At 40.0% G+C, this 27,739-nt stretch overlaps 1 protein-coding gene and 1 non-coding gene across 3 annotated transcripts in view; both read left to right on the top strand.

Moving 5' to 3' along the window:
• LNP1 (leukemia NUP98 fusion partner 1) overlaps positions 1 to 27,739 on the top strand; it is a 37,214-nt gene that overhangs the window by 1,422 nt on the left and 8,053 nt on the right. Inside the window, exons 1-2 of one of the 2 annotated variants that reach the window (XM_067739113.1) lie at positions 12,500 to 12,514; positions 20,159 to 20,353. In XM_067739113.1, coding sequence (XP_067595214.1) covers positions 20,198 to 20,353 — 156 coding nt within the window. In that variant the 5' untranslated portion in view covers positions 12,500 to 12,514; positions 20,159 to 20,197. Of the gene's footprint in view, positions 1 to 12,499; positions 12,515 to 20,158; positions 20,354 to 27,739 lie in introns of those variants that run through there. The other variant, XM_067739112.1, reaches the window with a different exon arrangement.
• On the top strand, positions 7,638 to 7,768 carry LOC137225619 (small nucleolar RNA SNORA31). The gene has a single exon (XR_010943929.1). It is a non-coding gene; the product is annotated as a small nucleolar RNA SNORA31 (small nucleolar RNA).

Raw genomic sequence — 27,739 nt, 5'->3', positions numbered from 1 at the left:
AGAAAGCTTCAGCGTCATTGCTTTTCTCTTGCTTCATGTGGGTTCCTATGAGTAAATTGCTTTCGGGCTGTAGGGTTCCTTAGCAACAGGCTAAAAAGATGAGCTAAAAATAATAGCAATAGAATTGGTTTGATCAAATAGTGATTGTTGCAGGCAATGACTTCTCTCCCTTCCTGATTCCCAACCCCCAAAGGCAAATCTGCTGTTCTTAATGTAATTTTTCCCTTGCCTTTTCAGAACAGAGTTAGGATTTTTCTTTCTAAAAATTTCAATTTTTCTGCAGCCTCAGGGAATTGTAGAATGCTAGTAATTACAAACTACCGGTAGGAACTGAAACATATAAAGTTTTTAAAGAAACTTTATTTATTGGAAAAGGTAATAGATTGTTATTGTTAAAATTCAAAAGTTACTGTGAAAAGTCTCCTTAAAACCCTGTTCCCCAGCCACCCAGTTCCCTCCAAAGGCAATGTTAGAGTTCCTTGAAACATTTTGTTTAATTAGCAATTATTTATCTAAAGGGTTGGTTTTCTTTGGTTTTATTTTTAAGATTGGCATGTATATGAATTTGTCCTTGTTACTTTTATACTTTGTTAAACATCTAATTTCCATTCCCTAGTCTATTGATCTTTTTTCTCCCATTTTCTCCACCATTTTCTAATTGATTATAGTATAGAACTGAGTAAAAGTGTCACTACCTCTGTGACCTCACTGACCTGATGCATAAATTTCTAAGCTGTGAATACTGAAAACAGGTTATATTAAAGATTTAATTAGATGATATTTAAGGTCTTTTTAGTGTAATGTTTGTTACAAAACAGTAGACACTCAAGGCTTAGTTCTGTTTTTCTAAATTTTAAAGGCGAGAAGTAAAAAAATTGTCTCTTTTTTTTTAAGTTGAAGTTTTATATATGTGAACATAGATATTTTCTTGCTAGATTAATGGAAGTCAATAGAATAAGCTTTCTTCACTTTTCTGGTCTGTGTCTCAGGAGGCATTTGAATGAGGCTGAACATCTAATGGCCTAGGATGCAGAACACCTGAGTTCTTATTCTAGCTTTTATTACTACTAAGCTATGGGTGTGAATGGGCACCTGCTTTCTATATAATGTGACCAGTAGATTAGATGATTCCTAAAGCTTCTCGTAGCTTTAAAATTGTATGATTCTATCCCCTCAATTGTTATCGCTACATCAAAGCCTTTTTTGATTGGTAGAGTTAGTGGATAGCTGGTTGGTTGATTGGTAGCCAAGCCTTCCAGTGAGTCCACAAACATGCTTATCTTAGGCACATACATACACAGCTTGATTCTCTTTCAGTTCTTCCTTAGGTTTACATTCTTTCTCTTTTTCTTCACTGAAAAGTTACTTGAAAGAATTGTTTATACTTGTTACCTCTACCTATTTATCACCAATTTCATCCAAAATCTCTTATAATCTAGTTTCTAACTTTTTTACTAGTCTGAAACTGCTTTAAGAGTCACAAATTATTGTTTGTTTTTAGCTTTCATATGCTTTTATTGGAGCACTTAATACCATGGGTCATTCTGTACTTGACTGGCTTTCAGGAGACTAAATTCTCCCCTTTCTTCTCCTCTGATGAATCTCTAGGTACATACTGTCCAATAGAACTTTCTGTGATGTTGGAAATGTTTTATAACTCTGATATTCAATATGGTAGACACTTGAAATATAGCTAGTACGACTAATTAAATTTTTCATTTTAATTTAAATTGATTTAAGTCCCTTCATGTGGCTAATGGCTACCGTATTGGACAGTGCACCTCTAGATCTTCCTCAAGTAGGAGAATCCATAAAAATATATCCTCTTCTTTCTCTTCATTCTCTTCATTTGTAACCAAAGTACATCTCATTGTTTCAGGTACCATATCTCTGCAGATAATCTCTATCTTCACATCTCCTGGTATGACTTATCTTTTCACCTGTAGCCCTGTAATTTCCTACTGTTTATTGAGCAGCTTTGCCTGGATGCCTCATTTAAAAAATATATAACACATTGTCCTCCCTCCTCATTCTCTTCCTTTGTATAATCCTTTCTTCTCATAATACCACTATTACCTTGCTGGTTACCCATACTTGAAACCTTAGACCTTTTTGAACCTTTCTTTTTTCCAACTCTATCTACCCAAGTACAAGTAAATGTACCAATATACACATACATAAACACAAAATCAGCTATGAAGTCTTGATGATTCTTTGTAATATCTTTTTAATATTTTTCTTCCTTTTCATGCCCCCTGCCACGTCCCAGTTCAAATATGTGAAAACACTTAAAAGCATGTCTGACACATAGTAGGTGCTCAATAAATAGTTTCTTCCCTTCTTTTCTCTCTTTTTTCCATTTCATTCATCTTTCCTGAATACTGTATTAGCTTCCCCACCTGTAGTGCCTCTCTTCTATGTGTCACTTTGCACCTTGATACTAGATTATTCTTCCCAAAGCATAACTCCAATTTCATTCTTTTTTTCTTTCTTTCTTTATTTGGTTACGCCAGGTCTTAGTTGCGGCAGGCGGGCTCCTTAGTTGTGGCATGCGAACTCTTAGTTGAGGCATGCATGTGGGATCTAGTTTGCGGACCAGGGATCAAACCCAGGCCTTTCATTGGGAATGCAGAGTCTTATCCACTGTGCCACCAGAGTCCCTCCAATTTCATTTTTGAGCTCAAAGACTTTTAGACTCACTCTACTTCCTATAAATGTCTCTGCCTACCCCCACATCCTTTCTTACACTTTGTCTTTTTCCTTGGTCCACATTCTTAGCAGTTATCAGTGTTTGAAATTATTTATTTATGTGACCCCACAATAGGACATAAGCTCCATGAGGATAGAAACTTTGTTCACTTTGTACTCCCAGAGCCTAGAAGGTATTCAGTGTAATGGTTGATTTTATGTGTCAACTTGGCCACGAGGAACCCAGGTATTTGGTCAAACATTATTCTGGGTGTGTCTGTGAGGGTTGGTTGTTGTTTTTGTTTTGTTTTTTTGTTTGTATGTTTTTCTGATGAGATTAACATTCGAATCAATCCTACTGAGTGAAGCAGATTGCCTTCCCTAAAGTGAGTGGCCATAATCAGTTGAAGGCCTGAATAGAACAAAAAGATTGACCCTTCCTTGTGTAAGAGGGAACTTCAACTGTCTGACTACTTTGAGCTGGGACATTGATCTTTCCCTGCCTTTGGACTTGAACGGAAGCATTGGCTCTTTTCGGGTCTTGAGCTTGCCAGCTTTCACACTGGTATTTACACCATCAGGTCTCTTGGGTCTCTGGTTGTAGACTGCAGATCGTGGGACTTCTCAGCCTCTATAATTGCATGAGTCTGTTCCTTTTATAAATTTCTATATAAATTTCTGGTTCTGTTTTTCTGGAGAACCCTAAGTAATACCAATACATTTTGGTACTAGGAATAGAGTACTGCTGTAACAAATACCAAAAAATGTGAATGTGGCTTTGGAATTGTGTGATGGGTAGAGGCTGGAAGAATTTTGAAGCCCATGCTAGAAAAAGCCGAGATTGCTGTGAAGAAACTGTTGATAGGTATAAGGACATTAAAGATGATTCTGGTGAGGGCTCAGAAAGAAAAGAGGCAAGCAGGAGAGAAAGCTTCCACCTTACAGAAATACATGAATAGTCATGAACAGAATGTTGGTAGAAATATGGATGATAAAGGCCATTCCAGTGACAACTCAGATGGAAATGAGGGAAAGGTTATTGGAAATTGGAGGAAAGAAATCCTCGTAATAAAGTGTCAAAAAACTTGACTGAATTGTGTTGTACATGAATTTGGGGTGAGAAGGACATCAATTTGTGGGGGCTGGGGGCCTCATTCCCTGTACCAAAACTTGTGTTAGTCTACTAGGACTACTATAATCAAACACCATAGACTGGTTGGCTTAACTAACAGAAATTTATTTCTTACAGTTCTGTAAGGTGGGAAGTCCAAGATCAAGGTTCTGGACAGTTAGCTTTCTGGTGAGGGCTCTATTCCTGGCTTGCAGACGGCTGCCTTCTCACTGTGTCCTCAGGTGATTTTCTTTTTTTTTTTTCCTCACCAGAGGGGAGAGAGAGCTGCAAGCTCTTTAGGGTCTCCTCTTATAAGGGCACTAATCCCAGTGGACCAGGGTCCTACCCTCATGACCTCATCAAAAATATTCAGTGTATAGCAGGCACACAATATAGTAGGCACTCAATAAAGATTTTTTAAAGTAAACTATATTAAAGGGTATCAAAGAAGGAAAAAGTGGCATTCAAGATTGAATAGGTAGATTGCACCTTAAAACAATATTGAGTGTCTGCTATATGCAGGCTTTCCTTTAAAAACCTAAAATACTTTTTCTGGAACTTTCTAAAGCATATCACTTTTCTACTTGTTTTATAGAATTACATTTGTCCTACCTCATCGACTGGACTATAAGCATCCCAGGTCAGGATCTATGTCTGATTTATCTTGTGTCTTCTACAGTGCCTGTTCTAATGCTGTATGTCAAAACAAGGGAATATGTTTTCTCTTTTTGTATTGGACTATACAGAAGTTTATATTTCTTTTTCACAGTTACCACATTGCCATGATTATTTGTTCTCATGTGTGCTCCCCATACTCAATTTTGAGCGTCTGAAGGGTAGGGACCATGTTCTAGTCATCTTTGTACTCCCACATCTATTACAGGGCTGGGCATATAATGGGTATTTGTTAACATTTATTTATCTACCCAACATGATACCCGAAATGTGGTCAATGCTGAATAAAGAGTTGATGAATTATTTGACAGTTTCCTTACTACTGCTTTATCTCCATTCCTGTTGCCAGCATTAATGGTCTGGTGCCACCACTGCCGTCCAATATCACTGGTATCAGCTGGGAAATCAACTCAGTTGCTGCTACTGCTGCCATCACCAGAAATAGTCTGCTTGCATCACCACCATCATCACAGCTACTTGTTCCCAGTACTAAGCATGCTGTAATCACTGCTACCATCTCCACCACTGCAGCTGCTTTCACCAGGACCTGCTTGGTTTGTCCTTCGTATTCCACTCATATATACAAGTATTTGTTTCTTCTGAGCCCTCATGCTGTTAATTTTTCTCCAGTCTTTCTCATAATGGTTTCTGCCTTATTCAGCTTCCATCAGAGCATCAGTTGAGTGGGTGGTACTACTTTGCTTCTCAGGGGGAATGGCACTTTAATGATTCAATCAAGTAGTTGCTCTTTTTGCTGTCAGAAGAAGCCTCTGTATTATCTTCAGGGAACAATCTACAATAACCCTAGATCCCTCTCCTTAGCTGTGACTGTTAGCTCATATGTATACTTTATGCACTCATTTGCCACCTTTCTGCCCACTCACACAGAGTCATAAGATCTTTCCATCCTCATCAACTTAGTTCATTGCCACCCACAAGAATCTATGTCATTTGCAAATGTAGAAACATTGCTTTGAGCTTTAATTTATAAAGATATTGCATATAGGTTATACTAATTGTGCCCTGCACAAGGATGCTGGGAGAAGTGGGGACTGAGATTCAGCCTGCACTTTGTTCATCACAGTCTAGTGTTAGGCTGTGCCTGCCAGGAGAAAGGTATTCCATTTTCTGATTTGCATGAAGATGCTGGCCCATCACTAAGTGACCCTGGTCATGCAGACCTGATCTTTGCACTGGTCTAGCACTGAACCTGAGATCCTCTATGCTATGCTTGCCTATCTTTACCTTTTGTTGTTTTTCCTAACCAGTGGAAAATAGCCTCAACTCCAATAATGAGGAGGAGACTCAATTTTGTTAAATTTTGAAAAAATATAAAACCATAAAAAATAGTTTCTATACCTATCTTCCAGTTATCTATTGCTGCTTGGCAAACTGTCCCAAATGATAGTGGATTAAAACAACTATTTTATTACATCTCACAATTTTGTTGCTGAGGAATTTGGGCAAGGCTTGATTGACTCTTTTCTTCTGCTGGTGTCAGCAGAGTTTACTCTCCTGGTGGATGGCTGGTCTGGTGGGTTCAGGCTTCACTCAGTGTCTTACACCTTGGTGAAGATAGCTTGGAGACTGGAATCATTTGAGACTATCAAGTGGAGCACCTTCTTGTGGCCTTTCCAGCATAGCAGTCAGGGTAGTCAGACTTACGTGACAGCTCAGGGTTCCCTGCTAGTGTGTCCTAGGAGTCCCAGGCAGAAGCTGCAAAGCTTTCCAAAATTTCACTTCTACCATGTTCTGTGGGTCAAACATGTTAGTAAGAACAGGACGGATTCATGGGGGAGTGAATTAGACTCCAACTCTCAATGGAAGAAGTAGCAAAGAGTTGCAATTAGTTTTAATCTACCATGATCTTCTACCAAGATGTAACCAAAGTTGTATTTTGCCATATTTACTTGTGATGCAATTAGAAAAACATTTTCATTATAGAACCTTGATAAAATAAACATCATATCTAAAAGTGAAATATTAGTAGTTTTCTTTTTGAAGTCAAGAACCAGTCAAGCTTTTCAGGTTTATTACATGTTACTGAAGTGTTAATAAGACAAAAAGGGAAATAAAAGGGCAGTGGAAACAAAGAAGTAACTTTTTATTATTTATAGACAATATGACTCCATAGAAAATCCAAGAAGATCTATAATCTAGTTCTAAAAAAATAGTTCAGCAACATTGTGGATAGAAGGATAACACGAATCTCAAATTGGTCCCTTGTGCTTTCTAAACTATTGGCTATTTTGTGATCCTCTTGTTCTTAGGTCTGATGGATGCCCTTTTTTTTACTTCATTCTTCCTTCAGCATGGACAACTATATCAGGTCTTAGCTGTTGGTTGTGTGACCTCACACTTTCCACTTGGGGGTGGAGGACATCTTGTTGCCAATATTTGTTGCAGAGTTGTCCATGGGTGTTTTTTAAATTAATTAATTAATTAATTAATTAATTTTTGGGTGTGTTGGGTCTTCGTTTCTGTGCGAGGGCTTTCTCCAGTTGGCAGCGAGCGGGGGCTACTCTTCATTGCAGTGCGTGGGCCTCTCACTGTTGCGGCCTCTCTTGTTGCGGAGCACAGGCTCCAGACGCGCAGGCTCAGTAGTTGCGGCTCACGGGCCTAGTTGCTCCGCGGCATGTGGGATCTTCCCAGACCAGGGCTTGAACCCCTGTCCCCTGCATTGGCAAGCAGATTCTCAACCACTGCGCCACCAGGGAAGCCCCATGGGTATTTTCATTTACAGTTGTGCTATTGGTTTTTATGTGGGGATTCAGAGAGATTGAAAAGCTATGCTATCTTCATTATTATCTTCCCGGAGTACTTGTAGTTCAATAGCATTTTGATCTAGTCGCTACCCATTTGTGTAACTCCCACTGTTTTATATATATATGCTTCATTAACGTTTTTCTTTTTAGTACGTTGAAAATTTCCCATTGTTTATTGATTCAAAATTTAATTTTTCCAATTTATTTTTCTAAATGTCATAAGTATTTTGTCACAATTCCCTTTAAATGTTTGGTGATCCACTCCTTTATTGTACATCGCAAAATTTTGCCCCTATTAGAAGTGAGACTCACAAGAGTCTAACTCCCCCAGCCCAGTTCTTCTCTGGAGCACTTCTCATGGGGAGGCTTATGGACTCAAGTTAAAAGAAAGTGCTGAGATGCATCTATTTGACGGGCCTGGAGCAGTTCCTGTTTGCTAAGGTTTCCACTACAGATGCAAGAAAAAAGTGTCCTCACATTTTCCATGTGTCTGATTGTGGCAGCCCAGATTGAATGGGGGAATACAGGAAAAAAATTGCAACTCACAAATAAAAAAAAAGTACTGAGGCACTACCCTTAGACTCTGAAATTGCGCTGTGAAATTAATAACTGGGAGGAAGACTTTTCTGAAGTATAATACACTGATGAGCTGAACTGATAAAGTTTTTTACATAGTGGTAAATTTTAACAAACAGTGTGTTCAATCTGTTATAGAATAATAGGTGCTCAGGGATCAAAAAGACCTTGAGAGGTCGTACAATTAATAACACTCCTGGAGTCAGAGCTGCACAGGGTCCATCTCTGGTCCAGTTTCTGGCAGATGAGAATCAATGCTGTGTTTAAAGGTCTCTTGTGAAAGAGATGAGGTATTGTTTTATAAAAACCTATTACAGTATCTAAAAACTTTGACTCTGATGAAGCCTACCATTAGCCAGAATTCTGCAGAACTCAATGATGCTTATGCCAAAGTAACTGGATATTTATACAACAAATATTCTAGTAGGCAAACCTCGAAAAACATACCTTATTTCCCTCACATATTTTTTACATCAACAGTGGTATATTTTTAAAATAGTTTTCATAATATAAGCTACATAGCTTTTTAGAATAAAAAATGATAATTATGTACCTTCACATACACGCTTTAGGACACTTGGTTAAGCAACAAGCAATCTGTGTCTTGATAATCACCTCAGAAGGCTTGCAAACTTCACAATGTAACTGGACAACCATCATGGAAATGGATGATTACATTAGGATATGTTGCCTGCAAAAGAACATTCTGACAGTCAAGACATTAAATAGAACATAGCACACAGTTTCAAGCACTGCTTTCTGGCAAGTGAAAACTGTCTAAAAACCACTGATGTATTTTGACTACAAAAAAAAAAAGAGAAAGAAAGGAAAAAAAAAGAGAAAGAAAGGAAAAAAAAAGAGATGTAGCAGTGTAGTTCTTCTGTACATAGCATTTCTTTTCCAGAGTGAGACTGGCTTGGGCAAGCTTGAAAGCAGTGTGAGGAATAATTCTTCCCTTTAACTGTTAAGAAAAAGTATGAACTAAAAAATACATTACTATAACATATAGGGGCTATGGAGGATGAAATAAAGGGAATGAAATGAAATAAAAGGAAATGAATGAAAGAGAGTGAAATAAAGGCAAAATCATCTATGCATTATTGCAGTCTTCTGGGGCAGCAGATGTGAAAGAGGGCACTGCAAAGCCACTTCATTTTTACACAGGCCAAGGATCATTGTCACTGATTACCTGGGCACCCTTGATGTCTGATCACTTTATGAGAACACACACCACTAGTTTCCTACCCTCTAAGAGAAGGTAATTCCTTTCATATTAAGTACCATGAGAAAATGGACAATCAAACTCTAGAAAACTGCAGCTATCTCAGCCACTTGACACTTTGCATAAACACTGTGGCTTGGCAAGGCAGAGCATTAGAGCAGGGTCAAAAGGGCAGCTCCCTTTGGTCCCATGCTCCTGACAGCATTTCCTCAAGGCAGGTGTCCAAGCCCCTGCCAGGGAAAGCTGGCGGCTGGGCTCCCAGGGTGTGGCATGGCCTCCTATCACGCCCTGGCTTCCCAGACAGGATGGAAGAGCAGTTCTCCCCCAGCTGCCAAGACTTGACACCTGCTGCTGCTCCTTTGCTGTGCTAGATTTGTTATAAGAACTTTAGGACATGCAAAGTGGAGAGCTATCTTTCTCTCACACTTTAAAAGAGATGGGCTTAACTAGGGAAAAAAATGGAGGTGGACTAATTTTATATAATGTAGACCAAATTCTTTTTCTTTTGGTGGTAAATTTATATCTTGTTACTTTGGGAAAATTTTTGGCCCAAGGTTTGAAGAGTTCCCTTTCCTTCCTGCATTGGGGTCCCAGAGACCACCCCCAGGCTTGGTGGCTCACTAAAAGAACTCACAGGGCTCAACATGTACTCATAGCTAAGATTTATAACAGTGAAAAGACACAAAGCAAAATCAGCAAACAGAAAAAGCCCTTAGGTGAAGTCCAGAGGAAACCTGCCTCAAGCTTCCAAGAGTCCTTTCCTAGTGGAGTCACACATGATGTGCTTAATTCCTCCAGCAATGTTTTGTGACAACACGTGCCAAGTGTTTACCAGGGAGCCTCAGAACCCTAAGCTTTTATTTGATGCTGGTCATGTAGGCATGCTCTGCCTGGCAGGTACCAAAACTCCGGACTTTCAGAAGGAAAGCAGTTGTTCAGCATAAATCACCTTGGTTGTACAAGCAGTATAGGCCACTCTCATCAGTTAGGGAGTTTTTTAATCTTTCTTTTTTATTGAAGTACAGTTAATATTCAATGTTGTGTTAGTTTCTGGTGTACAGCAAAGTGATTCAGTTATAGATATATATATATATTTATTGAGGTATGGTTGAATTACAATGTTGGGTTATTTACTGCTGTACATACAGCAAAGTGACTCAGTTATATATATATGTGTATATATATATATATTCTTTCCATTATGGTTTATTACAGGATACTGATTATATTTTCCTGTGCTTACAATAGGACCTTGTTGTTTATCCATTCTATATATATGTAATAGTTTGCATCTGCTACTCCCAAACTCCCAGTCCAACTGTCCCCTGCCCTCTCTCCCCCTTGGCAACCACAAGTCTGATCTCTATATCTGTGAGTCTGTTTCTGTTTTGTAGATAAGTTCATTTGTGTCATATTTTAGATTCCACGTGTAAGTGATATCATATGGTATTTGTCTTTCTCTTTCTGACTTACTTCACTTAGTATGATAATCTCTATGTCTATCTGTGTAGCTGCAAATGGCATAATTTTGTTCTTTTTTATGGCTGAGTAATATTCCATTGTATATATAAACCACATCTTCTTTAACCATTCAACTGTCGATGGACATTTAGGCCATTTCCGTGTCTTGGCTATTGTAAATAGTGCTGCTGTGAACATAGGGGCGCATGTATCTTTTTAAATTATAGTTTTGTCTGGATATATGCCCAGGAGTGGGATTGCTGGATCATATGGCAACTCTATTTTTAGTTTTTTGAGGAACTTCCATACTGTTTTGCATAGTGGCTGCGCCAATTAACATTCCCACCAACAGTGTAGGAGGGTTCCAGTTAGGGAAAGTTTTATATCACTACAGGGGACTGGTTACCAGCCAAGTTCCCAGATACCAGTTAAGGGCCAACCTTGCAAGGAGGCCTTTCTAAGGATAGGCAGTCTCAGCCTTCTGTGTTACCTCTTTTCTGCCGAGTCCACCTTCTTGGCCAAGGCATTTTTAGAGCAAAATTATTTTCAGTAGGACCCCATGCAGCAGGGTGAAAGTATCCTGTAATATTGACTTTTGTTATGCCCTCTAGGGATCCTGGATTTAGCCAATTTAAACAAATCCCATTAAAAATAAAGGTGATTCTTAGAAAGCTAGGTGGCTTTCTCCTTAAGTTTTTGTATTAACCTTTTTTAACCTGGCCTGAGCCATCGATTCAAGCACAGCACAATCCTGACTGGTAAGTTGAAGCTGACCTGCGTGCCTTCCAGGACTGAGATGGTCCATGATAGTCAAGGTACACACAGAGAGTACCCTTGGAAACAAAAAGTGTGCAACTGTTAAGTCACCCCAACAAGGACACACATTAGTCAGGCAATACAGGTTAACGAGGCTTCCAGTGTGGCTTCCCACTGTGGATCCTTCTGCCTTAGGGCTCTCTGTCCAGTCCAAATAATTCAGTTGAGTACCTAGTTTTAGAAGGATTTCCAGAAGGCAGTCAGTTTCAATCAGTTTTGCTTGTCTTTGACATCAGTTCATTTGCCTCATGAGTGGGGACAACATCTACAGGTGTTCTTCGTGGAAATTTAGGAGCTGGGGACATTCCCTGTTGTGTCACAGTCAGTGTTGTTAGGTGTGCTCATAGGCTCAGCAGTCAGTTTGAATTCAAGACCTTACAGCATCTTGGGAAGGCAGCATTGGCATTCAGGAGTGGTTCTTTTTTTTTTTTGGCCGTACTGTGCAACTTGCGGGATCTTAGCTTCCAGACCAGGGATTGAAACTGGGACCCTGGAAGTGAAAGCGCCGAGTCCTAACCACTGGACTGCCAGGGAATTCCCCCAGGAGCAGTTCTGAAAAACAGCAGTTATAAAAAACAGAAATCATTAATGTCCACCTTTCCCTGCATCTCCCAGGTGCTGGCTTTTTGTTTTTTCTGTGTTATTACAAAATCAGTGTGTCTCATACAGTAATCTTAACTTTACATTTTTTCCCCAATCATTTTTTATTCTCATCTAGACCTTTCAGCAGGAAGTGTTTGGTATAAAGAGAGTGTTGAGAATTTAGCTAAGCTACTCCATGCTGTTGCTGCCTCAGCATCTATTTTGTTTGGCCAAGCAGCCAGCAGTGACCTTAAACTGACACTAGTCCCCTCAGGCAAACCCATGCCCCAGATGGCAGCTCACAGAGTCACAAGGAAATGTAAGTTCCTGATATGACCTCCCCAACAGCCCTTGTGATCAACAATCTCCCCTGCTTCCCAGTGCCTTCCCCTATATGCTCCTTAGATAAGACCAATAAGACCTTTGTGGGATTTATCAGAACCCTGCTCTTTTGGTTTGAATTGACCAAATCAGGCCTTAGCCCGGGAACCACAAAGCACTCTACCCATAGACTCTAATAAAAACATGTTCCCCAGGTCCTGCTTCTCTCTGTCTGCACTCTGCCTTGACCTCCCCATGTGGTCCCTCAAAGCATGCCAGGTACTTCCTCCAGGACCTGTGAGTAATAAACTTCTCTATTTTAATTCCTCTTGTGATCTACTGTTGAACTGCAACTCACCATCTGATACCCTGCACTCCACTTAATAAGTATTAATTTAACAAATCCAAACAGAGGAATAGAAAAATTTACATAGAAAAACAATTTTAATAAACTTAGCCAGAAAGACACATCATGTTCAGGAACTGGTAGGACAAAATCCTGAATTTTCAAGAATTTTCATAATGTGTTTACATAACTCTGACGCCTGTCATCCTGATCATTTATTCAGTAAATAGCCCAGAAAAGACCAATCTCTGTCTGGGGACAGCTATGTTTAATAATCAAAATTCCTAACTAAGAAGAAACGTGAGTGAAGTAGAATCAGGTCATCAGTCCATTGTAAATTTCAAATAATCTTAAAATCCAAACACAAGTCAACAGCAGTGAGACATGCCTGGGAAGGGGATAAGAACCCTATCTGTTAGGAGTGGGTGCAGAGGTCCCCTCCCCGTAATGTGCTCTCTCCCAACTTGGAGCTTTCGACAGGAATCACAAGTTAGGTTTCTTGTGATTAATCATCTCAGATGCAATTAGTTCCTGCATTATACAGATCGAGCCACTAGAAGCTTGGTTTCATATGGTCCCGTCAGAGAACAAGCACTTTCCCATGGGCATCTGCAAGATACCTGTGTGGTCCAGTCAGCATCCATAATGTTTTTATAGTTTATGGCCCCATAAGGGGGGAGGGTCTTAAATCTGCAATAGTCCCAGAGTCTGAGTTCTGTTCATTGAGCCTATGTCTGCTTTTAGAGGTCCATCACAATCCTTATGGACCAGCACAATCATTATGAGGTTTGATTCTACTGATAGGTCCAGGCAAATAGGATTTCTGAATTCAGGATTCCAAAAAGGACTTTTCTTCTTTAGCAGCGGCAAAGCCAAGAGACTACTGGGCCAGACAGTGAGGTTTCAAGTCCTTCTAAGCCCCTTTTATCTTGTCAGACTTAAAGTCCAAATTGACCCATTCAAAAATATGCACATTAGGCTGGAAAATCATCAGCCTCTAAGGGTTAGACATCTGCTTTTTAAAAAATATCTTTATTGGAGTATGATTGCTTTACATTGTTGTGTTAGTTTCTGCTGTACAACGAAGTGAATCAGCTATATGTATACATATATCCCCATGCCCTCCCTCTTGAGCCTCCCTCCCACCCTCCCTATCCCACCCCTCTAGGTGGTCACAAAGCACGGAGCTGATCTCCCTGTGCTATGCAGCTGCATCCCACTAGCTATCTATTTTGCATTTGGTAGTGTACGTATGTCAGTGCTACTCTCTCACTTCGTCCCAGCTTACCCTTCCCCCACTGTGTCCTCAAGTCCATTCTCTACATCTGCATCTTTATTCCTGCCCTGCCACTAGGTTCATCAGTACCGTTTTTTTAGATTCCATATATGTGAGTTAGCATACGGTATTTGTTTTTCTCTTTCTGACTTACTTCACTCTGTATGACAAACTCTAGTAGACATCTGATTTTATAAGAACTTATTAGCAAACTAAAACTTGCCTTTTAAAATGCAAAAGTTGATTTTCTTGTGGAGATTTTCTCTCCTTTTATGTTGTCTACCTTTTCCCATAGACTCCAACAGGCAAAAATCTTAGCAAAAATAATCAGTTGTGAGATTTCGATACCCAAAGAGTTTAAATTTTAACCCATCCAGCAAAAGAGTTTACATTTTAACCCATTCCAGCAAAAAGCAAGGAATTTATGTTCTACTAACACCGTTTATTGGGCAGCTTTCCCTGACTGCGATAATCCCTCTAACATGTATGAAATTACAAGCATATAGTATTTTACATTTATTTTTATCATACATCCAGAAGCAATAGCCACAAAATAAAAAACCATTTTTCTGAAAGTCTCTCTCTCTTTCTCTCTCTCTGTTTTTCATTGCAAGTTTACACAATCCCCTAGCAGTAAACTCAATGCTTTCAGAATTGACATTACAGCTGCTTAGAGATCCCAGCTGGAACGCAAGGGGCTGCTGTACCAGTGGATAAAATGTTGTTTTCCCCTTCTCCTTTATTTCTGATTTATCTAAAGTTTGTCTTGGCACTGACAGTCTTTTCCCCTCCCACCTGGAGGAGAGAACAAAACCCTAAGGCATCATCCAGGCTGCAATTGCAATTTTTAATCTCCTCACTTCAGCCACCGTTGCCAAAAGCAGCCAGCACACTCAATGAGCCAATCCTTCTGGAGTTGGATGTATCATTTTAAAATTTCATAGGTAATCTCTACCTTTCATAGCAAACGTCATCTCTGCTGCCGTTTCATATCACAGATGACTAGGTAGCCACTTGGCATTGAAAGTTTATCATTATGTCCCCTTCATCCTTTTTCTAAATACTGCTTTAGCCATATTTCAGTGAGTTGGGCTTGTTTTAGTGAATCCCATTTCTGATACCAACTGCCACCCCCAGTTTGGAGATTTGTTAAAAGAATCCACAGGACTCATCATATAGTTGTATTTGTGGATAAGGTTTATTACACAGGAAACAAAGGATACAAAGCAAAATCAAAAAGGGAAAGGCATATTGGGTGAAGTCTGAAGGATACCAGGAATAAATTTCCAAAATTCCTTTTTCCAGGTAAATCTCATAGGATGTGCTTAATTCCACCAGCAATGAGTTGTGGCAACACGTGTGAAATGTTTTCTACATGTTCATTAAAGACTTAGTGCTCAGGGTTTTTCTGGGTACTGGTCATGTAGGTACCCTACTGTGAACTGAATATCTGTGGGCCTTCAAAGTTCATATGTTAAAGCCTAATCCCCAATGTGGTGGTATTTGGAGATGGGACCTTTGGAAGGTATATAGGTCATGAGGCTGGAGCTATCAGGAATGGGATTAGTGCCTGTGTGGTTAGTTTAAATGTCAATTTGACTAGCTATGCGGTGCCCAGATTAAACATTATTTCTGGGTGTATCTGTGAGGATGTATCTAGATAAGATTAACATTTGAATTGGTGGGCTCAATAAAGTAAATAGGCCAATGTGGGTGGGCATGATACAATCAGTTGAGGGCTGGAATAGAACAGAAGGCAAAAGAAGGAGAAATTCACCCTTTTTTCTTGCCTTACTGCTTGAGCTGGGCGATCTCATCTCATCTTTTCCTGCTCTTGGACTGGGACTTATCAATACATCACTGCTTTCCCTGGAGGCCTTAGGACTCAGACTGAATTACGCCACTGGCATTCTTGGGTCTCCAGCTAGCAGATGGCAGACGGTGGGGCTTCCCAGTCTCCATAACTGTATGAGCCAATTCCTCATAATAAATTCTCCATATATATATATATATATACACCTTCTTTTCCTGCACATTTTCCAATATCTAAATTGTTTCTTGTTTTTTTTTTTTTTTTTTTTTTTTTGCGGTACACAGGCCTCTCACTGTTGTGACCTCTCCCGTTGTGGAGCACAGGCTCCGGACGCGCAGGCTCAGCGGCCATGGCTCACGGGCCCAGCCGCTCCACGGCATGTGGGATCTTCCCGGACCGGAGCACGAATCCGTGTCCCCTGCATCGGCAGGCGGACTCTCAACCACTGCGCCATCTGGGAAGCCCCCTAAATTGTTTCTGTGTATAAGGCATTAAGGGGAGGGCACAGAAGTCCAAGAAACTGATATTACTCAAAGAGGTTTTAAGATAAAGTCCTATTTCCTTTTCCCTGAAATACTTTGAAGTAATAATTAGATATTATCCGCTCTGGTTTCTCCATCCCCTGCCCACAGATTTATTTTTGTTTCAGAAACACACTTCAGAAAACACACTTCTGTCTTAGGAGGAATAGAAAAGAATAGGTCCATCCATAGTCAACTTTTGTGGACAGACCTGGTCCTGTTTCCCCAAGAAAAATTATTTGATTTCTTTCTTTAATAACAGAGACAACCAACAGTGATGACATAGAATTATGTATTTTCTTTTCTCATCTGGGTCATTGAGAAGTCAGGCTTCTTCCATTCTTTAATAAAAATATTACAAAGTAACAAGCATGCACCATGTTATTTAAAGCAAGAAATAAAAATGTTGCAAGCCATTTTGTGCTTTGGTTACTTTCCCTTAGTAACACTAAGTTACTATTCTAAGTTGTACAATAGTGCTCTAGGTACATTGGTTACAGTTAAGCCAATTTTTACAGCTCAAGGAAGAATTTTTATATGGAAAATGTCCAAGAATGCCTCTATTTAAAAATGCAAGATTTAACTGGACAGCTACATGTAAAAGAATGAAATTAGAACACTACCTAACACCATACACAAAAATAAACTCCAAATGGATTAAAGACCTAAGTATAAGACCAGACACTATAAAACTCTTAGAGGAAAGCATAGGAAAAACACTTTTTGACATAAACCACAGCAAGATCTTTTTTGACCCACCTTCTAGAGTAATGGAAATAAAAACAAAAATAAATAAATGGGACCCAATTAAACTTAAAAGCTTTTGCACAGAAAAGGAAACCATAAACAAGACAAAAAGACAACCCTCAGAATGGGAGAAAATATTTGCAAATGAAACAATGGACAAAGGATTAATCTCCAAAATATACAAACAGCTAATGGAGCTCAATATCAAAAAAACAAGCAATTAAAATAAAAAATGGGTGGAAGACCTAAATAGACGTTTCACCAAGAAGACATACAGATGGCCAAGAGGCACATGAAAAGATGCTCAACATCACTAATTATTAGAGAAACGCAAATCAAAACTATAATGAGGTATCACCTCGCACTGGTCAGAATGGCCATTATCAAAAAATCTAGAAACAATAAATGCTGGAAAGGGTATGGTGAAAAGGGAACACTCCTGTGCTTTTGGTGGGAATGTAAATTGATACAGCCACTATGGAGAACAGTATGGAGGTTTCTTAAAAGACTAAAAATAGAACTACCATATGACCCAGCAATCCCACTACTTGGCATATACCCTGAGAGAAAACCATAATTCAAAAAGAGACATTCACTACAATGTTCATTGCAGTACTATTTACAATAGCCAGGACATGGAACCAACCTAAATGTCCATCGACAGATGAATGGATAAAGAAGATGTGGCACATATATACAATGGCAAGTACTCAGCCATAAAAAGAAACAAAATTGAGTTATCTGTAGTGAGGTGGATGGAACTGGAGTCTATCATTCAGAGTGAAGTAAGTCAGAAAGAGAAAAACAAATACCGTATGCTAACACATATATATGGAATCTAAAAAAAAAAAAAAAAAAAGGTACTGATGAACCTAATTGCAGGGCAGGAATAAAGACACAGGCTTAGAGAGTGGACTTGACACGGTGGTCAGGGGGAAGCTGGGGCAAAGTGAGAGTAGCATCGACATATATATACTACCAAATTTAAAATAGTTAGCTAATGGGAAGCAGCAGCATAGCACAGGGAGGTCAGCTCGGTGCTTTGTGACCACCTAGAGGGGTGGGTTAGGGAGGGTGGGAAGGAGGCTCAAGAGGGAGGGGATGCAGGGATATATGTATGCATATGGCTGATTCACTTTGTTGTACAACAGAAACTAATTGTACTGTGAAGCAATTATAATCCAGTAAATATCTATTAAAAAAATAGAAAGAGTAGTATTCCAGAGTAGTGTTTCCCAAAATGTATTCCACCACATATTAGCTCTAAGAGTTGACCTTTGAAAAATGGATCCCATGGTCAAATAAATCTAGGTAATGTAGCAGAGCTATTCCTCTCTCATAGAGTTTAACCATTAGTGCATTAAAGGCTCTGATAAGTACAGCTATAAAGAACTTGTTTTTTGGACAATTCATGGAACTAGTGTTTCCTTAACACACTTCAGGATACACTGCCTCTGGCAGAGGCTGTAATTGTCCCCTTTATCCATTCTCTTTTTCCTTTTAGTAAGAGAATCTCTGAATTGCAGTGAGGTACATAGCTTTCCAGGTAAACACTACATTTTCTAGCTTCTTTATAACCGGTTGCAGCTGTGTGAATGATTTTTTTGCCAGTAGAATGTGAGCAAAATTGATGTGAGCAAAACGGAGTGTTGCTCCTTTGAAAGGAAGTTGCTTGCCCTCTACTTTCTATCTTTCCCCATTCTTGCTGGTTGGAACGCTAAGTTGCTGGTGACTCAGTTTTGACCATCTAGCCAGTCAACACTGCAGGGGATGCCAAATGAAAAGATATAAGGAGTCTGCGTCCTGGATGTTTTTGAGGACTCGCCGTTTATATCTGAATTGTTTCATGGAAGATAAATAAAATTCATTTTGTTAGAAGCATTCAAAAAAAAAAAGCGAGATTTATCAAAAGTTTCTTGGAATACTGGCAGAATGGTGGAGAGAACCCGGACTTTGTTATACTCCTTGCTCAAATGTGGCTGTGAAGCTTAGTAGTAATTTTACCTTGCGGAAATGATGATCTATTTGAATCTCAAGTTCCTCATCAATAAAATATGACGAAAATATCCCAGACACAGGCTTGTTAATAATGAAAATAGCATACGTAAAATACTTGACTCCATATCTGGTGCAAAGTAAGGGGATCAATAAATGTAATATTCTCCTTACCTTGGGAAAAAAAACACACTAAAAGACAGGGACTCTAATGCTCATAGAAGCTTTATTTATAATAGTCCCAACTGTAAACAACCCAAGTGATAGCCCGAAATGACCATCAATATTAGAGTGAATTTTTAAAGGTTGGATAATCATACTATGCAATACTATACAGCATGAACTACTGTTACTATAAAAGCATGGATAAATCTCACTAACATAATGTTAAGTGACACAAAATAATACATACTATATAATTCCATTGAAAGAAAGTTCAAAAACGGGCAAAATTAATCTACAGTGACAGAGGTCAGAAGTCTTAGCCTTTTGGAGGGAGGTTAGGTTGGAAGGGGGAAAGAAGGAGACTGCTGGGGTACTGGAAAGAGTCTATGTCTTTACCTGCATAGTTGTGGTCATTAGAAGGGTATATGTATGTAAAAGTTCATCAAACTGTACACTTAAGATTTGTACATTGTACATGTACATTATTTACCTTTGTACATATAAAAATAATATATCAACCCCCCAAAAAATTCCTCCTGTTTCTTTTGTCCCAGGAGCTAGATTTTATATCAATATCGAATTTATTCATTAGGAGAATATCTGGCTCTAGATATGACACACCATAGCTGGCTATCTTGCAGGCTGAGTCTGTCCCTTGTAAGTGGCCCCATTTCAGAGCTGGCCTGGAGGTGACAGGCATATTATGAAGGTCATGCTCCAACACCATTAACAGCTGGAGATGCCATCACATGCCATCAGCAACAAAACACAGGGAAAACCAGGCAGTGGACTGTGCTTCCCACCCTTAGGCTGCGAGGCACAAGCCCCAGCAATGGAAGGATTAAAAAGCATCTCAATTTAAGAAGACAGGGAGAGGGGAGGGGAATGTGGGCTGCACAATTTATAAATAGACATTACCAGAGGCTGCCTGATGGTGAAGTGGTTGTTTAGTAAATCTTTCTCCTTTAAGGATTCCATTATCAGAGACCATTTGAAAACATCAGTTTCGTTTTGTCTTTTGAGGGAGATCCTGGGTTTCATCAAGTCAGCCCTGTTGGGTAATATTTCTCTCTGCCAGATTTAGGAACAGGCCTTCGATATTTTGAATCACCTTTACATGGAGCACAAAGATGATGACGATGATGATGTGTCTTTTGCCAAATGGATGAGCAGCTTCTGGGGTCACAGCTGGATAGAGGAGGATGAGAGAGGACTCCGGGACCGCCATGGATCACAGAACTCCAGTTACAGGAAAACCTCCCTGCCCTGCCCAGTGAGTTATTATGACGGAACCGGGGGAGAGCTAGACTAGGGGAAGGGGATTTCTCTTAGATCTTTTTAAGAGTCCTTTGGTATAAAGTTTTCTTTGGTTGAAAGTGAGTACTTCCAAACCTTTTTTTATACTCACAAAAATCCCTTTTATCATTTTGTCTTGTCCTTCAAGGGACCTGATTTTCATCTATTAAGTAATGATTCCTTCATTTTTAGCAACCTAAGATATATTTAACTGCTATTCAGAGCTCCTGATAAGCCTGGCATAATCCTATTGGGTGGTAATATAATTCAAGCCAAAGGAAAGAAACCTGATGTTATAGTCTGTGTAGGATTGTTGTGGATCACTGTTTGATTTCCAATAGTCTTTTTGAAATACTGAAAATAGCTCCACTATTTGGTGACATCTAAGGAATTGGGGATTCCACATAATAAATCACTACCTCTGATAAATTTGATACACTCTTTCTGCTGGTTCTCATTTGGTTTCCTGGTGGGAGACAAAGCCAACATTCTACCACCCTCAGCACTATTTTTCCATGGCTAGGCAGAGCACCCGGTGTCAGGGGAGCAGGAAAGCTCCCAAGAGGGGAGCAGGTGGGCCTGACCAAGTGTGGACTCAGCAGTGGGTACACATGTCACTCAGAATTCCAGCTACCAGAGAATATTTCTCCAACCCCCTGCTACTGCTAACTCCAGAACCAAATAAGTTTTGGGGTAATGTTATTTTATTTTTAGCTCCAGAGTTCCCAGAAGCATAATGCATGTGAAGTATATTAAAACTTGTAAGGCAATCTTTTACGCCCAATGATCATCAAGTTTGAGGAATAAGACCTCTCTGAGACACAAATATTTGAAAATAGATCTCTTACCAAACACGTAATCAGGGACAAAGGGCGCATTTCAACACCTCATTGAACTTCAGGTTCTTTAAGTAAAAAAGGAGAGAGGTTGCACTGGTTGATCTCCAAGAACCCTTCTAGCTCTCGCTTTCCATGATTCTGTTATAAAATAAACACCTGCTTATCACACTCTCATTTCAATCTCTTATGCCTACATTGAGTGAGGTATACATAATGTGTGAACCAGGAGTATGACTAGTGTTCAGCCAGACAGTGAGAACCAGGAAGAAACAAAGAGAAAAAATGAGATTCGCTATTTATCACAACAGCCCTTTGGAGCCACAGAAACTATGAAATCAAAGAAAGAAACATGACTTATAAAATATAGTTTCTTGAATAAATTTTAGTATCTGTTAGACTTTAAAAACTGGGATAATCTACCCTATTTAAAGAATCCACTTATAGGTTACAATATTGTTTGCCTTAAGCTCTTGGGGAATAGCAAAATTTATTTTGTATAACATTTCTAAATGGGGTCCATATATCTTTTCCTGCTCGTACTGGCTTTGGACATTTGCCTGAATTAACCTGTTTAGATTCTCTGAGTTGACAATGAATTCCATAATTATCAGGCTAACATGCAGAAAGCATGTGTTTATCTAAGGAGACAAAGCATGGGATAAACATGACAACCTGACCGAGTTGAGAAAACACAGATCAGGGGACCTTGGGTGATGTGGGCAGAGTCCTAGAAAATGGAGGGTCTGATTCTTCATCTCTATTCACACAATGCCATGTATTTGTGAAGTGAATCTGTAGTTGGATACTTAAGTTTTCCTAACTCTAAGATGTGCTCAAATTTTTCATACTTTAGAGATATGAGAAAAATTAGGTTTTGAAGTTTTGTGTTTTGCTTTGAGCTCAATAAAACACCTTAAAAAAAAAAAAAAGCTGGGCTTCCCTGGTGGCACAGTGGTTGGAAGTCCGCCTGCCGATGCAGGGGACACAAGTTCGTGCCCCGATCCGGGAGGATCCCGCATGCTGCGAAGCGGCTGGGCCCGTGAGCCATGGTCACTGAGCCTGCGCTCCACAACGGGAGAGGCCGCAGCGGTGAGAGGCCCGCGTACCGCAAAAAAAAAAAAAAAAAAAAAAAAAAAGCTTACTTTTAGCCTTATCTTTTTCCTTCTCTCCCCACTGCTCCACTCTAAGGCTCTTCCCTCTTGCAACCTATTAGTAACCTACGTCCATCAGTATTGCATGCAAAGGAAGAGAAGAATTTTCCCCTTCTTTCCTATTTGAATGTGGTTTCTATTATGGCTCTTCGGCCTCATGATTCTTGCAAAACCATAGCGATGGAGCATTAAATCATTAAACATATTTATAGAACACCTACTGTGTGCCAGGCATTGTGCAAGGCACAATAGGATTACAGGGAAAAAGAAGACATATGGTGTTTGTTCTTGTGGCACTTCTAATCTGGTGGAAGACACAAATTTGGCAGGAAGAATGAGGTAGACAAGGGGTAAAACTTGGTCCTTCTCAGAGAACACTACTTTTTGACAAGACTCATTATAATCTGCAACTGCTGATTTAAAGCAAATTAAAAAATCTAACTTTACTCTCCTGAGGTGCTTGGTGAAAAAAAATAAGGTAGTAATATGAAGTCTCTCTTATTACTCTCTCATATGAAGGTAGAACTAATCTACCCTCTCCCTCCATCGTCACAGGAATACAAACTTGAAGTAGAACAATGTCCATATCCCTTATTTATTCTACTCATTGAAAGTGAATTTTAAATAGTCTATTTGACTTTTTAGTCATCTTCTCCTTCAGCTTAACATGGTTTTCTTAACACTGTTCTATACAGTTAGGGCCTGGTGGAAGGGAGGATTATGCTGAATGAAAGATCTCTTCAAGGAGGAACTGAGTTCCCTGACCTGGGGCTTTGCTAACTCAACATGGACTTTCTCAGTGCTTCTTTGATGCTCACATAAGCACATGTGCTGGTCTACATCATATCATTTGAGGGGTACAAAATAAACCTCTACCTATCTGCACACAAGGGATTTTTTTTCTTTTTGAAAATATAAAAGAGATGCAAGAGGGAGGGGATATGGGGATATATGTATGCGTATAGCTGATTCATTTTGTTATAGAGTAGAAACTAACACAACCCTGTAAAGCAATTATACTCCAATAAAGATGTTAAAAAAATAATCACCTTTAACCAATTTTATATTCTGTCCTCATATTCTCAATTTAAAACTGTAGAAGATATATCTAATTTTAATTTTTATCCCTGATTGACCCAAGGGTGGCTACACACTCTCGTTCTTGTAGTATCTCACTGCAGCGGTGGTCCTCCTGTAGTTGCTCACTACAGGGATGGGGTGGGGCATGGCCCCCTTAGAGGATTTCTCAAACCCAAAGAGAGAGGGGATGCCCTAAAGTTTCATGACAAACAGTGGTTCCTTGTTTTTCAGATTAAATTTGTATTTAATTTTAAGAGGAGACAATGCCTTAATCCAAAGAAATGAAACTACGAATAGAATTTCAGGCATCAGGGATGTTTCTACAGAGGAGCTTTTATCATAATGTTCCATGGACTTGTTTCTTCTACCAGATGCTGAGATAGAGGAGTTGCTGGGAAGGGAGCAGAGTGGAGTGGGTAAGAGTGAGGGCTCTGGCAGCATTACTCTGAGCAAGTTACCTAACCTCTCTCTGAGATTCCCTCTATGTAAATGGAATTGATGATAATAGTACATACATCATATGGGTGTTGTTAAGATCCAGTGAGTAATGTATACAGCGTGCTTAGGACAGTGCCTGATATCTAATAAGTACTTCTTCTCCTCCTCTCCTACCCTGCACCTTCCCCTCTCCATCCTCCTCCTCCTTCTTATGTGTTAGAGTTTAAAATGTCTTTTAGTTTCCCTAAAGGATGCCCAGTGGATGGTAACTGGCCTACCATGTTGTTTGTTTTTTGTTTTTCTGTTTTTTTTTGCAGTACGCGGGCCTCTCACTGTTGTGGCCTCTCCCGTTGCGGAGCACAGGCTCCGGACGCGCAGGCTCAGCGACCATGGCTCACGGGCCCAGCCGCTCCGCGGCATGTGGGATCTTCCCGGACCTGGGCACGAACCCGTGTCCCCTGCATCGGCAGGCGGACTCCCAACCACTGCGCCACCAGGGAAGCCCTGACCTACCGTTTTACCAGTTGAACACTTGAATCTTTTTTTTTTCCTGATGCTGTTGCCATATATAGCTAGTTGACTATAACCCTCTTGGCTCTGTTGATAGGCAATTAGTCTACATTATAAAATATTCCTCACATAAAATTCTTTTAGACTAATTCCTAAAACCTACAAATTATTATTACTTTCGTGATCGAATTCTGTTACAACTGGTACATTATTAAAAGTCACGTTTACAGGAAGCTTCACATAGAAATAGAATGAAGTTGTTGCTGCTGTTGAAGACAGAAGTTTGGGATTATTCAGCCAAGGAAGAGATGTCTTACGCTTAGACATGGCACTTTACCTCTCCTGTAAAGTCACTAGTCACATGTCATAGGCAAGTCACTTAGCCAAACTAAGATTCATTTTCTTCATCTGTAAAAGGGGAAGAATAACTCCCTTGTAGGATTTGTTCTGAGGTTAGATATAAGGGCATGGTCCCCGGAGTCCCTGACACACACGGTGCACTAAGATTCAACATGGGTCTTACTGTCTCAACACCTGGATCTTTCTCCCTCTTGTTTCTCATCTTGCTGTTGATGGGTGGCTCAGGTGCTTTCATTTACTCAGAGGGCAGGAGGGGTACAACTGAAGGGTGATTGCAATTAAACCCAGAATAAAAAACATCAAGTAGTTAAGTTCTTGAAGTGAAGATGTTACATAACTTTTTTTTTTTTTTTTTTAAGTGAGAACCTATGGCTTGGGGTTAGAGAGTGCATAGGATTTATTTTTTGACAGAAATGTTTTTCTGGGACAACAGTAGGAAACAGCATTGTTTTTCAGAGGCCTGTTTTCTAGTGAGAGTCAGGGCACTGGGTGGTTATTGCTCAGAAAATCCATGCCTGCTGCAGGCTTTGTAGCCTGGGAGCTGGAGAGTCCAGGTGTCGAGCTCGGAGCGTGGGGATCCCATTCCACGTTCTAGGGCCTGCTTCACGGCATGGGAGATAGATCCATAAGGTTGGTCCATGACCATGGAGGTGACAAGTCCAGACCTTGAAAAAGTCAGCTATTTAGGGCGTTGATTCAAGTCTTTGTGAGGGAACTTACATTAGAAGGGCATATAAAATTCCAAAAGTAGAGCTTACTTAGTAAGTAAACATTTTTAAAAGTGGTAGCTTTCTCCCTGTAACCAATTAGAGAACTCTTTTAAGCTTGTTTCTCACAAGGTCCCACACCAAAAGAGACTAACTGGAAATTTCATCTGCTATAAGGAGATATTGTTTATTTATATTGTGATGGAAACTCTTGCATTTTTTTTCAGGTCTCTCAATGGAAGACGACATTTGTACAAACATCTGCATTTCACTCCCAGTCTCACATTTTTAAGTTTTATTTTTAAAATCTTAGTGTGGTGAGAATATGCAACATGAGCTCTACTGTCTTTGGCAGATCTCTAAGTGTACAAGGCAATATTGTCATCTTTAGGCACAATGTTGTGCAGCAGATCTCTAGAACTTATTTTGCATAACTGAAATTTTATACCCATTGATTAGCAACTCCCCATATCCCCCTCCTCCCAGCCCTTGGCAGCCACCATTCTATTCTTGCTTCTTTCAGCTCGACCATTTCAGATACCTTATGTAATATTTGTCCTTCTGTGTCCCAGTCTCAAATTTTAAGTATTGTATTTTTCCTGATAATATAATACATGATCACTGTAGAAGACATGAAAAATACTAAAAAGGAGTAGGAAGAAAACAACCCCAGATTGCAGACAAAGGCTTTGATCACAGTTGGGTATGTTTTAAGATTGCCCATCTTATGATGTCCCCACAGCTTACCCATCCCAGCCCTCCCCGCTCCTCTCAGGCGCTCCCAGCCCTACCAGACTTCTCTTCCTTCTACGCCAGCAAGCTCCTTCTGTGGCAGGGCTTCTGCACGTATGGTCTCATCCTCAGGCGGACAAGTGTTCTCTGTTTCCTAATTAACCCTGCTCACCCTTCAGATTGTAGCTTGTCACACCTTCACAGAAGTCTTCCCTCATCCTCCCAGTCACCTCAACACCCACCCAAATATATGTGGTTTTACTCTGCTATACCCTGTTATTGCACCTTGAACATTCCCTTAATAGCATTTGGCCAAGGATGCAGGCATATGCCCCATTTATTTATCTCCATTGCAGACATAAGTTCTAAGAGGGGGCCACTCTGTTTTGCTCCCCAATTTATCCATAGCACCAAGTACCACGTCTGACCTGCAGTAAATGGACTAATTTATACAGACTTACCTCACGTATCTTAGCAACTTTACAAATCTTTTTTTAAAAATTTATTTTATTTAATTAATTTATTTTTGGCTGTGTTGGGTCTTCGTTGCTGTGCGCAGGCTTTCTCTAGTTGCAGCGAGCGGGGGCTACTCTGTTGCAGTGTGCAGGCTTCTCATTGCGGTGGCTTCTCTTGTTGCGGAGCACGGGCTCTAGGCGCGCGGGCTTCAGTAGTTGTGGCATGCGGGCTCTAGAGCACAGCCTCAGTAGTTGTGGTGCACGGACTTAGTTGCTCTGCGTCATGTGGGAATCCTCCTGGACCAAGGCTCAAACCTGTGTCCCCTGCATTGGCAGGCGGATTCTTAACCACTGCACCACCAGGGAAGATCCAACTTTATAAATCTTTAACCATATTTCTGATTATTGTTTGAGAGTAAGTTTCTATATATGTGTATTAGTTTGCTCAGGCTGCCATAACAAAATACCACAGGCTGGGTGGCTTTAACATCCATTTATTTCCTCATAGCTCTGGAGGCTGTAAGTCCAAGATCAAGGTGTCAGCAGGTTTGGTTTCTTCTGAGCCCTCTCCCCTTGGCTTGTATTGATAGATGGCACCTTCTCGCTGTGTCCTCACATGGTCTTTCCTCTGCGTGAGTATATCCCTAGTGTCTCTAATTTCCTTACTAATGTAAGAACATTAGTCAGATTGGATTAGGGCCACCCTAATGGCCTCATTTTAACTTAATCTTTAAAGACCCTATCCCAAATACTGTCATATTCTGAGCTACTCACGTAGGGCTTCAACATATGAATTTGGCAGGGTGGGAGTGGGGGGGAGGTATGACACAATTCAGCCCATAATAACGTGCAATGTATGGACCCAAGGAGGGAAATTATTTTAAGCCTTTTGACTCACTCATACTGCCAACGGCTTTCTAGGAAAGCTGTATCCATTTATAGTCCTACCAGCAAGGAATGACAGTGCCTATCCCCCAGCACTCTTACTAGTGTTAGTATTATTAAAAAAAATTTTTTGTTAACCTGGAAGGCAAAATTGTATGTGATATAATTTAACATAATTTTTGACTATCAATAAGCATAAACAATTT

The sequence above is a fragment of the Pseudorca crassidens genome, chromosome 5 (assembly GCF_039906515.1).
Source record: "Pseudorca crassidens isolate mPseCra1 chromosome 5, mPseCra1.hap1, whole genome shotgun sequence".
Lineage (NCBI taxonomy): Eukaryota > Metazoa > Chordata > Mammalia > Artiodactyla > Delphinidae > Pseudorca > Pseudorca crassidens.
This window is presented reverse-complemented; position numbering and strand designations above follow the sequence as displayed.